Source organism: Chelon labrosus, assembly GCF_963514085.1.
Source record: "Chelon labrosus genome assembly, chromosome: 2".
Taxonomy (NCBI): domain Eukaryota; kingdom Metazoa; phylum Chordata; class Actinopteri; order Mugiliformes; family Mugilidae; genus Chelon; species Chelon labrosus.
Window position 1 is genome coordinate 29,211,931 of NC_140338.1, and position 11,517 is coordinate 29,223,447.

The 11,517-nt window shown below is 39.8% G+C and overlaps 2 protein-coding genes across 2 annotated transcripts; both read right to left on the reverse strand.

Moving 5' to 3' along the window:
• Nucleotides 1–309: 309 nt before the first annotated feature.
• LOC311500447 (N-acetylneuraminate-9-phosphate synthase-like) lies at nucleotides 310–5,303 on the reverse strand. Its single transcript, XM_084561860.1, has 6 exons — nucleotides 4,270–5,303; nucleotides 2,592–2,807; nucleotides 2,422–2,521; nucleotides 1,767–1,921; nucleotides 1,377–1,643; nucleotides 310–1,243 (listed from the first exon to the last, which is right to left on the reverse strand). Exons 1-6 carry the CDS (start codon nucleotides 4,399–4,401, stop codon nucleotides 1,034–1,036), a joined length of 1,080 nt encoding a protein of 359 aa, XP_084417986.1. The 5' UTR covers nucleotides 4,402–5,303; the 3' UTR covers nucleotides 310–1,033.
• Nucleotides 5,304–5,442: 139 nt separating this feature from the next.
• LOC311500458 (N-acetylneuraminate-9-phosphate synthase-like) lies at nucleotides 5,443–11,517 on the reverse strand. The gene is made up of 7 exons (XM_084561876.1): nucleotides 11,366–11,517; nucleotides 7,694–7,826; nucleotides 7,389–7,604; nucleotides 7,207–7,306; nucleotides 6,856–7,010; nucleotides 6,272–6,538; nucleotides 5,443–6,080 (listed from the first exon to the last, which is right to left on the reverse strand). The coding sequence occupies exons 2-7, from the start codon at nucleotides 7,823–7,825 to the stop codon at nucleotides 5,895–5,897; spliced, it is 1,056 nt and encodes a 351-aa protein (XP_084418002.1). The 5' UTR covers nucleotide 7,826; nucleotides 11,366–11,517; the 3' UTR covers nucleotides 5,443–5,894.

Here is an 11,517-nt window from a genome sequence, read left to right on the forward strand (position 1 = left end):
GTTTCATCTCCTGTGTGTGTCAGCTGTTTAAGGCAAAACATGCTAGAAGTCCCCTAAGATAAACTAATACATTTTTATTACCTTTGCCATTTTGATCATTTTCTTGGCAATCTCAATGTCTCCCTGACATGTAGGAACCCACACGTCTACGAATCTACTAAACCTCAGAGTGTGAAAACCTCCCATCAGATACAGTACTTCAAAAATGATGCATCGTCACCTCAACATGGAAGGCATTAGTGCAGCATACTATAACTACAGCTATAAATAACAATCTTTTACACATGCAGCATACACATCATCAACCAATGTGGGTAACATTTTATTTGGAGGCGTCATCTTCTCATAACATAACAAATCTGAACAGATATCAACGTGTTCACATTTAAATGGAAAAAAAAGTGGGCATCGGGCTGTGTCAGGAAAAAGATGGAAAAATACACACATCGCTTAAGGTTTTTTTTTAAATCTGATGCAGACAGTGTTTACATATTTGCTCTCAGAGTTGAAATCGTGACAGGTCGGTGAACTGGTACAAGACAAATACACTGACTCAGTGACTGGTAGACAAACAGGCTTTGTGACCTCTCTACAGTATGAGCAGCTTCACTTCCAGTTATTTAATATTAATGTCTTCTCTTCAGTGCGGGCCAGAAATCCAGAAAAATGTTCAGTAGCATCTGGAGTTTGTGCCACGTTTGAAAGCAATGCACTGGCACTGAACACAGATTATTCAGAAAGCCTGTTTGTCACTCACTGACAAACAGGCTTTTTGAGTGTATTCTATTAAGGCCACTTTTATAAAATTAAACTAAATGCTTTATTTAAGAAGAGCGAAAGTGAGTCATCAGAGCACAGCAGTGATTAATCAGTCTAACAAATGATTGGTCATCCACGATTTTAAACATCCAAAACCTCAGCTGCACCAAGCAAAGCTACCCTGACGCTCCTCCATGTGTTGTCTTGATCACTCTTAATTATTCTCAGAGGAAACAACTCAAGTGCTTTTTTCTCCTAATTTAAACGTCCATTCTCAGCACTTGGCCTTTTTTCCGTAGCTCTCCACCACTTCAGGTGCAACGCTCTCGTCCTCCTCCACGTCCTCCGACACAGTTTTACCGACCAGCTGGAAGATGTCTTCGGCTGCAACACCCATGGGCTCGGCTACCTTTACTGTCAACATGTCCAGAGACAGGACTGTTCCTTTGGGGATCTTCACTTTGGCCACCACTGACTTGCCCAGCTGGAGGAAAAGGTTCACAAATTGTAGCACAAAGTTGGGGGGGAAAAAGTGAAGTAACAGCTCAATAATTTGCTTGAAAGTTCTTCATCTTGCTGAGCAGTAAAGGTTTTCATGTAGAGTGGAGTTTACTCACCTTGTCATGGCACGGCTTCTCGCAGGGTAACATCTGCTTGATGCCACTGCCCAGAGCCCTCTCCACAAGTCGGATGGAACGAACCAGCTCAGACAGTTCGGAGGGCAGCAGTGATGCCTCGTGGTCACTTCCTTTCCATGTCTTGTCCAAGGTTACGTGGCGCTCAATGACCTTTGCCCCCAGAGCTACAGCCGCCACCGAAATACTGATTCCAGACTCGTGGCCGGAATACCCAATGGGAATATCTGGGAATTCTTTCTGGTATTCCTGCAGTCATTTATTGGGTGATATAAGTGTTGCTCTTAAAGGGACAGCTGGACATTTTTAGAAATTTGCACATTCAATTATCGTGTCATGTCAAGAGGATGAAGGCTTTTGTTAAGTATTCACCATGATCACTCTCAGGTTGACATCTTCAGCCTCCAGAGGGTAGGCGCTGGTACACTGTAGGATGGCAAAGTTTGAGTTGTGCGCCTTCACCGTCTTGTAGACGCGACGCATTGTCTCCATGGACTGCATCCCACTGGACACCACCATGGGACGTCCTGTCATCGGCAGAAGATATAATGCTACAATACCCCACTGTGTTCTTTGACAGGCCAGATGAAGACCATGAATAGAGAGAAATTATGTTGTTTTTAGGAATTTCCAAAAATATGTTAGATTTCCGAGCACTCTCCTTTTTGTGTAGGAGCATGTAATGGAAAGGAGAACAATGTTGGAGACGTATTTCACCTGCATTCTTTGGGTGTTGGTTTATTTACAGTTTTACAGTTTGTAATAAATGCTCCATTTTTATATTTTCTATATATATATATATAAGTTAGATGTGTAGCTTTGCACTTTGCTGTATTTTCAGCTGACGCCCATACATACGGGAATCAAGGAACCTTTTTGTTCCTTGATTCCCGTCACCAAGGTCACTTAATAATCTCTGCACACACCTAACAATGATGTCATTTGTTTATGGGGGCAGCTGAAAATACAACTTATAATTAAGTCTCATTCTTGAGCTAACTGACAGGTCGGACTAGTTCAGTCTCACCTTTCTTGGCAGTTTTCTCCAGATAGGGGAAGTTGTTTGTGTCTCCAGAACCCACTTTGAAGAAAGGCACGTTGAGCTCATGGAGGAACTCCACCGCCATCTAAACACAGAAAAAGGTTAGAGCTAAACGTCTCGCCAAAGCACCACGAATAAAAAAGTCTCTCTCTTACCTCATCCATCCCTGAGGCAGTGAAGAAGATCCCCACTTCCTCTGCATATTTCTGCAGCTCCCTGTACTGCTCGTGGCTGAACTCCAGATGCCGTTTGTGTTCACCGTATGTTTTCCCCCAGGAGTGTTTGGAGGTGTACGGGCGCTCCAAGGCTCGCTTGTTGAATTTGTACTCAAGTTCGCTTTTCTGGAATTTGGCACAATCTGCGCCACAGTCCTGTGAAGGCGGATAAAAGAAAATATACATAAGGTATAATCAAGCTTTACTCTTCCTGGCGCCATTACTTCCAAGGTGCAAGGAGGAGAGACAAAAATATGAAGTGGTCAAAACTATACAGACACATGTCAGCTTTTCATCTTTATCAGGGTCATTCATTCTGTGAAAGACCTTGAGCCGAAAAGTGTCGGCCTAATAAAGTTTATCCTGAAAACAAAGCTAAAACAAAGGCAACTGGTGCAGAGTTAAGGTTTTTATTAAGAATGTAAGTCAGTGGGGCCCACCTGAAACACACATCACCAGGGTCTGATTGCAGATGATACTGACCTTTAATAGGAGGAATTTGTTTTAATCCTTTTTTTTCCCCCCAATGAGTGTACCAAGGGGGAAAAACTTGAAACTCTGAACAGTTTCCATTTACTATAAAACTTTGACCATGTCATTATTTTAACAGTTTGTAGCCTAAGGGTTTTTTTTTCCCACTGGATGGCTAAAAACACACAAAAAGTCTGTTTCTTTTACCATATAGAAGGATATAAATCACCATACCACAGATAAGTCTAACTAAACACCGAACGATTATAAACTGAGTGGAGGCGTGAGTGTGGACGGTTGTCTCTTTGTTTGAGCTACGTGACAAGACTGGCATCCTGTCCAGGGCGCACCCTGTCTCCGCTGGGATAGGCTCCAGTTATGCATGACCTGAACAACAGGATGAGGAATAATACATACATACAATATCATTTAACTGAGCAACTATTTCAGTCAGTTTCAATTTCTCCAGAAGTCAGAGCAACCCCTAATTATGAAGCTCATCATATTACAAGGCACTTAAGTGAACTTAACTGAAGAAATGCCTGTGAAAGAACTGAAAGAATGAAGGAGGAGCCTAACTTCTGACAGATGGCACAAAGGGCAAATTAAATTGTGACCTGTGTAGTCAATGATTACAACATATTGTAGCTGCAACAATTTTTAGTATCAGTGAATCTCTCATTCTATTGATACTCTGTTGCATGTATATTTGAGATAATATATCTTTTCAATATATCTTTCCATAATGGCATAAAGTGTGCACCTGTGCGCTCTACGGGGCTTCAGATCAGATAAAATAGCAAAGGAATGAATGGACAAGCCAAACTCCATTGAAAAATCTGGCAATTTAACAGTTCAGAACAACATCTCTCTATGAAGTTACCTCAGAGCCACTGCTGTGCAAATGTTCACGAGATATGGTATTAAACAATAAGTCATAAACATTAAAGATTATTTTTTTTGTTTTTTTTAAAAAACACGTATTTTTCTTATATAAATGCTTTTGCAGAGGAATCTGTCTCGAGTACAATAACACGTTTATTTTTAAATATATTTCACGAAACATGTTTCATCTCCTGTGTGTGTCAGCTGTTTAAGGCAAAACATGCTAGAAGTCCCCTAAGATAAACTAATACATTTTTATTACCTTTGCCATTTTGATCATTTTCTTGGCAATCTCAATGTCTCCCTGGTGGTTCTGTCCAATTTCAGCAATGATGAAGCACGGGTGGTTTCCTCCGATCATTCGACCGGGACACAGCTCAAACTTTACAGGCATTTCGATGAGGGGAAATTAAATCAATTAAGAAATTCAAGTAATAGTTTAAGCAGAGAAGGAAGCGGAGAAGGAAAAAGCAGTGAGTTGCAGCTTGGAAGAGCCGACCGGAAGCTTTACTGTGCTGCTCATTCAGGATGTGCAAACACTTCCGCATCTGTGGTCCTACGTAGCAGCCGGGTTTCCTTTTAACAAAATAAAAGCATGAATTTATGCATTTATTTGAGGAAAAAAAAAGAAAGCAAATATTTTTTTAAGATTAAGACTTGCGGAAAACCTAGCTAATTTTTGATCTACTTTTTTATTTGATGGGGACAGTGCACATTAATGAACATCTATTCAGTCTTATTATAGCAACAATGCTAATTTGTATCCAAAGTCCTAACGCAAAAACATGAAAGGACCGCTGTGAGCATTTTTTTTTTTTTTTTTTTTTTTTTGAGAACCTCAGACATGAGAGGTAGGGCAAGTTCATGTAACACCTTGTACATCAAACAAGCATATTTTATTTTATTTTTATTTTTTTTTAAATTCTCAATACCTCAATAAATTGGACTAATGAGTTTAGAGTGATTCAATGGTTTTGCATGTATTTACACCTGCCAGCAACCAACATGTAATACAATATTTAATGTGTGACAGAATCATTGAGCGTAAAAACATTCTAGCAGCACCAAATGTTATGAAATGTTGTATTTGTTTCAAATTGTTCAAAGTGAATTTCACTGTATTAGATATCCTTTTAATGTGGCTCTTGAAAGATAGTGTGGAAACAAGTGTCACACCAAGGTACTTGAATTCAGAGACAGTTTCTAGTTCCTGTCCTCCCAAACATACTCCTGAATGTTTGATGTCCAGTGGTTGCTTTGTGAACATCGGTGTATTTAGTAGTAGGCAAGATTTATAAAGCCACTCATTTACAAAACCATAGCTGAAGTAAGAACAGAGGCTGCTTCTTGAAAATATAAATGAATAAACAAACGATAATTATTTCCAAATAAGTAAAACAACACAGGGGAAACAAAATACAAATAAAGCCCAGAGCATTTTTGATAAATGTTTAATCTGCAAGATTACCATTTCGGAAACACTGGTTACAGTAAAAGGGGTGCATGTATCACCTGTGGAGTTACCAGAGGTTGTTGGTGCAATCCCAAAAACCCCAAGACACAAAGATCCCCCACAAATGCATCATATACTGTAGGTGGTGCCCGCAAGGCTATACAAAGCCTATTACATTCACCAGTGAACCGACACCTCACCACTTCTTAACTGCCGAGAAAATGAGACAGGGACAGATAATGTTTGTATGACCTGAGTGAGGGAATATTACCATTGTCTGACTGTCAACTATATCCTACAACAACCTACTGAGAGACGCACAAACACAATCCTCTCTTCTGGCCTCTTCTTTTGTGTCTCATATTCAGATGGTAACAGCCCCTCCACTCCATCTCGTTCTCGCTCTCTCTCTCCGAGCCTTTGTTAAGGATCCCTTAACTTATCATGTTCACCAAGATGCTGTCATCTTCCTCAACATCCACGTTGATCGTCTTGCCCAGCAGCTGCTGCATATCCTCTGGGGATATACCCTTAGGCTCTCCAACCTTCACTGCAAACATATCCAGGCTTAGCACCGTCCCTTTCGAGATGGCCACTTTAGCCACGACTGATTTGCCCAACTGGAGGAACAAGAGACAAACAAAATGACACAAAGATATTAGGAAACATGCCACAAAACAACAAGAACACACCGCAAAGTGTGGAGTGGCCCTTTAATTCACTTACTACAGGTGATGTTTTATTAAACTGAAGGAAAGATTAAGCTACAGTTGACAATGTCAACCGCAAATCTCATGTTCAACAAACTAACCTTATCGTGGCAGTTTTTCTCGCATGGTAGCATCTTCTTGACAGGTGAACCCATCGCCGTCTCCACCAGTCGGATTGCTCGGACCAGCTCTGCCAGCTCAGAGGGCTCCAGGGATGCCTCATGGTCATTCCCCTTCCAGGTCTTATCGAGGGTCACATGACGTTCCACCACCTTTGCTCCCATTGCCACAGCGGCCACAGTGATGTAGATCCCTTGCTCATGTCCAGAATATCCAATTGGAATGTCTGGGAATTCCTTCTGGTATTCCTTTGGAAAAGGAGAAGGTGTATAGGAAAAAATGTTTTGTCATTGATGCATGTACAGTGTGTTGTGTGTAATGCCTGTAATCCATGTTCATATCTGAGCTGAGTAACTTAATTGTGAGTGAGGTATCTATCTATCTGTCTATCTGTCCTGTATAAGTATGATACACTGCAACATTTGTATAACGTAAGCAGAAAATAATTTAGTAGTAAATGTAGTAATCCAAAGTACATTTCACAGTACAAAAGTGACCTGGGTCGAAACATCATTTATCATGATGATTGACTTGGACTTAACAGCTTTTACACTATTCTTCTTACCTTGATCACACTGAGGTTGACGTCTTTGGGGTCCAGAGGGTAGGCACTGGTGCACTGCAGGAGAGTGAAATTCTGGTTGTGCTTCTTTACTGTTTCGTAGACCCGACGAATCGTCTCCATGGACTGCATCCCAGTGGACACCACCATGGGACGTCCTGAGATAGATGTGGCAAATTTAACTTTCAATTTTAAATTTCAAACTAAGACATGAAGAAATTAAAAAATCATTTTCAGGACCCTGTCATCCAAACATCAAACGTTCAAAGGAGCAGCTACTCTCACACCTCTTCACATGTTTTGTCTTTATTCCACACCTATGTTTGGGTGCTAATATTCTATTCACACTTGTACCTTTTTTAGCAGTTTCCTCCAAATACGGAAAGTTGTTAGCATCACAGGAGGCCACTTTGAAGAAAGGCACATCCAGTTCATGAAGGAACTCCACAGCCATCTATAGGAATGAAGGTCATTAGGTGACAGACAATGTAATATGCTGAGATTTAGGAATACATTCATGTATCTATTTCTTTTACCTCATCCATGCCAGAGGCAGTGAGTAAGATGCCAATGTCTGCTGCATACTTTTTCAGCTCCCTGTACTGATCATGGCTGAACTCCAAGTGACGCTTGTGATCTCCATAGGTCTTCCCCCAGGAGTGCTTTGAATTGTAAGGGCGCTCCAAGGCTCGCTTGCTGAATTTGCATTCCAGTTCACTTTTCTGGAATTTTGCACAGTCGGCACCACAATCCTGAGATTAAGAGAAAAGAAGGTACTGTTTACAGCACAAAGCAACATCTTCTCTAAAACTTTTTTAAACGTTTCAACCCCTCAAGTTACCTTTGCCATCTTGATCATTTTCTTGGCAATCTCAAGGTCTCCCTGGTGGTTTTGCCCAATTTCAGCAATGATGAAGCACGGATGGTTTCCTCCAATCATTCGACCGGGACTGAGTTCAAACTGCAGAGGCATGCTGGTGATGTAGGAATTGAACAGATGTGTGAATTATTGACAGCTAATCACAACTTGACAGGTGAACGAGGCCAAATAATGTAGGCTCCTTTCTGATCAGCAACTGAATAGAAAGAGCTGTGTGGTGTGTTGAACTTTATAATGAAACACAGGAGTCCCACCTCTATATGATGCATATCCGTATGCAGATATCAGTTCAGTTTCAGGTGTAAATGCAGATCTTTCTCTTTGTGAGGACAGTGACTGACAACTTGACCCTGACTCTGATCTTCAACCCTAATGACAAACTAACTTCACTCATAGTGCACATTCATGATTCAGGTCTGAGGTTCGCATTCACTCATGTTGACATACTGAAGGACGGTGCGTTCATGGACCATAGTACACAGTCGTTCGCGGCAGACGCAGAGCTACTTTAAGTGTTATACATGCAGTAAAATTACTACACGGTGAACGCGAGTCTTCTGCGCAGTACATTCACTGAACATGCTACACGGATATTAACGAGGCAGCAGTACAGTTACTAAAAGTGAATCAGGTCCAGGTGTGTGCAGTAGCCTACGAGTGAGTGACACGGCGCCACATTCAGCACAGTACGTGAACGTGCTGTGCGGAAAGCAGATTCGCGAATCGTGACCACCACAACAGTGGTGTTGTCATTTATATTTCAGTAAGTTTTCTGTTCGCTGTATGTGCTACAGTGGAGCAGTAGGCTAACCGATTCAGTCCGCTGTAAACTGGCTCGCTAGGTTCGCAAGTCGTGAGTGGCAGTGCGAACGTGAATCGCCAGACAGACGCTGTGTGTAGCGAGCGACACAAGCGGCAGCACGTTCACTAAATGTGAACGCGAGTCCTCTTTCTTTTATATTGCGTAGTTTAACAAATATTGGAAAATAGAAAACTAAAAAAAAAAAAGAAGAAGAAGAAGAAGAAGAAACAACGCAGCTGCAGCAAAGATTCTGTTACCTTTAAAAACATAAAATATTTAAATCAGGCGTGTATTAATGTGAGGGTATTATATGCACTGTTTTATATTATGCATTCCCTTGTTGGCCTAATGCAAAGATGACGCTCCGTCTGCTGTAATAATATAGACTGAAGACCGAATTCTATGTGCGTGCATTTTTCCAGCCTGTCAAGTAAACAAATAAAGTGTATGTGACTACGGTCTGGTTGTTAAATATGTTTTATTGTACTGAAATGAAAACAAGAAATAATGAAAGTGGGAAATAATAAATAAAAAACAAAATGACAAACTAAAACTATTACAAAATCTTCGCCTAAGATTCACGAGCGAGTCACAGAACGGGCAGCTCCACTCCCGGATGGCACGCTCGCGGCTGAGCTCAACTGAACTGAGACAGAACCAAGTTCATGAAGTGATTCATTGCGAACGACACAACACTACGGCTATCGGCTACTAGTGGTGCGCGATACCGCTAGATTTATTATCAATCCGATACCAAGTAAATACAGGGCCAGTATCGCCGATACCAATATCGATAAAGATGCTTTTTAATAATAATGGTGGATTTAAATCTGAATGAATTTGCATGACCATTAAGTGTTTCTGTGATTTGTGATTTTTTTTGGATTACTAATCAGTTAAAATCCAGTCCAGAATTTGGGCAAAGTTTATAAGTAAATAGAAAATACTTTATTATCACAATAAAAGTTTTTGTTCAGAAACAACACAAAATTATCACCTGAGAACACAAATTAGTTTCCAGGCAGCGTGTTCAGAAACTACAATGTAATTATAAAACTAAATCTCTCCCTTCATTGCTCTTTTTTTCTGGATTTTTCTCTAAAATAAAAGTGTACAGAATTGTCACTCCACAACAAATATTATAAAAAATGTAAAGCAGCATGTATGTTTAGGAAGTGCAATACAATACAAAAATAAGACAACATTTTTCCCTTCCTGTGACAGCAGCAGCATTTAGATAAACACAGTCAGGTCAACTCTTGAATGAAACCGCTGCAGTCGTACGAGAAACCGAAACTTAAGTATCTATCTCATTACACTGGTATTATATTTCGATTCGATCAGCCCACCACTAACGGCTACCAAATTGGAGGAACGGAAGCACGTTGCACTGTTAATCCGAAAGTTCATTCTACGCAAACAGTTTGAGTAAATGCCACAGTCATTTGGTGTACTCATTTTTGTAAGGCTAACAAACTATCAAGTTTTACTTCAGGTCACAGTGCTGCTCTGTTGTGTACTCTCCAACGGACAAGTCTGTGCTTGTCCGTTGGAGAGTAGGCTACAGAGAAAAAATAAAATTTCTGCATGCATTGTCCTGTTTTTAGAAAGTTTGGACACTTTCAATTGCCATTTTCCTGTGGTAGAGAGGGTACCAGTTTCGGCCTGAAAGAGGTGAGTTGTTTTCTCTATTCCAGTATCAGAAACTGCGGGAACGTTTTGAAACGTGTTCATTTGAATGTATGTAAATTTGAGGTGGACTTGGACGTTGGACAACTGCAGCACTGTCATTTTTGAGTGGCTCTCTATTTGTGTGTTTTGTAGATACAGTTTTGCAACAGTAGTGTAAAATTCAAATTATTCGATTTAGTTTTGAAAGAATTTCAACGCCCACTTTTAACATTAGCCTTATATTTTTCAAAGTTGTGTTTTTAAAAAAAAAAAAACAACTCTTGTCTTCACTGCATAGTTGTCCTAATGCCTTCTTTGTTCTGTCATACTTGAAAATTGTTCACAGAGCAAAAACTGTGCTGTGATTGTATTTGAAAGGAAATCGTTTCATAATTCAATACACATTTTCTGTTTGCTGCATCATAGAACGGTACTGAAAGGTAATATGTGCAGCAAAAAGTAAGAATATGCTGCTGTAATTGTTGGTAAAGATCCACTGATAATTTTATGAAAACAAGGTCTTGTTATTTTGGATTTGCATCTGGTATTTCACACAGCATCACTGTTAAAACATATTTGTTGCTTTGTCGTGTGTCTAAATAAAATAAATAAAATGTACTGTATTGTGTGGTCATTAATAAAAGAACATTTTAATTGGAAATTTCTTGTCCCAAATATAATATTTTAAAATAGTCACATTTATAATAAAACTAGAATTTTAAGTGTATTTGACTTATAATATTAAGTTCTGACGGAACTACTTTTAAGTAGACTCCACAATTTTTTTCTGTTATTATTTAAACCGTTTAAGTGTATATAACTTAAAAATGTTAAATTCTGACTTTGGTACATTTAAGTTGACTATACAAATTAATTTTGTCCACTGTAAATTACTTAAACCATTTGAAGTAATCACTTGACACAAATGGTTTAAGTACAATCAACTCATCCGGGTTTACAGCGTACGTGGAGAGCCCCCACTGTCCCTGTAACAAGTTATAAGTCATTCATCTAATCATAACCATCTAAAGCTGTTTAATTAAGGTAAAAATGATCCATAAAGCAAATACTGCTCAATTGATACTGCTCAACTTTAATAAGGAGCTATTGTAAAAAAAACAAAAAAAAGTGATGAAGTGATGAAGTGATGAAGTGATTACCTGATCACGGGCTTCCACTTCCAGCTCTTCTTTGACTTGTGCACACGATCACTCGTGAGAATTTGTGAGAAAGTGTGATTACGGCGCTGCTATTTTATATCTCCCCTGTTTCACCTGGCAACGCCTGCCTTCACCTTACCTATTCATTGATA

Coding starts and splice junctions, on each gene's coding strand:
- LOC311500447 (XM_084561860.1), bottom strand. CDS start 4,401: ATGCCTGTAAAGTTTGAGCTGTGTCCCGGTCGAATGATCGGAGGAAAC. Junction 1,922..2,421: donor GGAGAAAACTGCCAAGAAAG/GTGAGACTGAAC, acceptor TGCCGATGACAG/GACGTCCCATGGTGGTGTCC. Junction 1,244..1,376: donor AGAAGCCGTGCCATGACAAG/GTGAGTAAACTC, acceptor CTTTTCCTCCAG/CTGGGCAAGTCAGTGGTGGC.
- LOC311500458 (XM_084561876.1), bottom strand. CDS start 7,825: ATGCCTCTGCAGTTTGAACTCAGTCCCGGTCGAATGATTGGAGGAAAC. Junction 7,307..7,388: donor CTGCCTCTGGCATGGATGAG/GTAAAAGAAATA, acceptor TCATTCCTATAG/ATGGCTGTGGAGTTCCTTCA. Junction 6,081..6,271: donor AGAAAAACTGCCACGATAAG/GTTAGTTTGTTG, acceptor TTGTTCCTCCAG/TTGGGCAAATCAGTCGTGGC.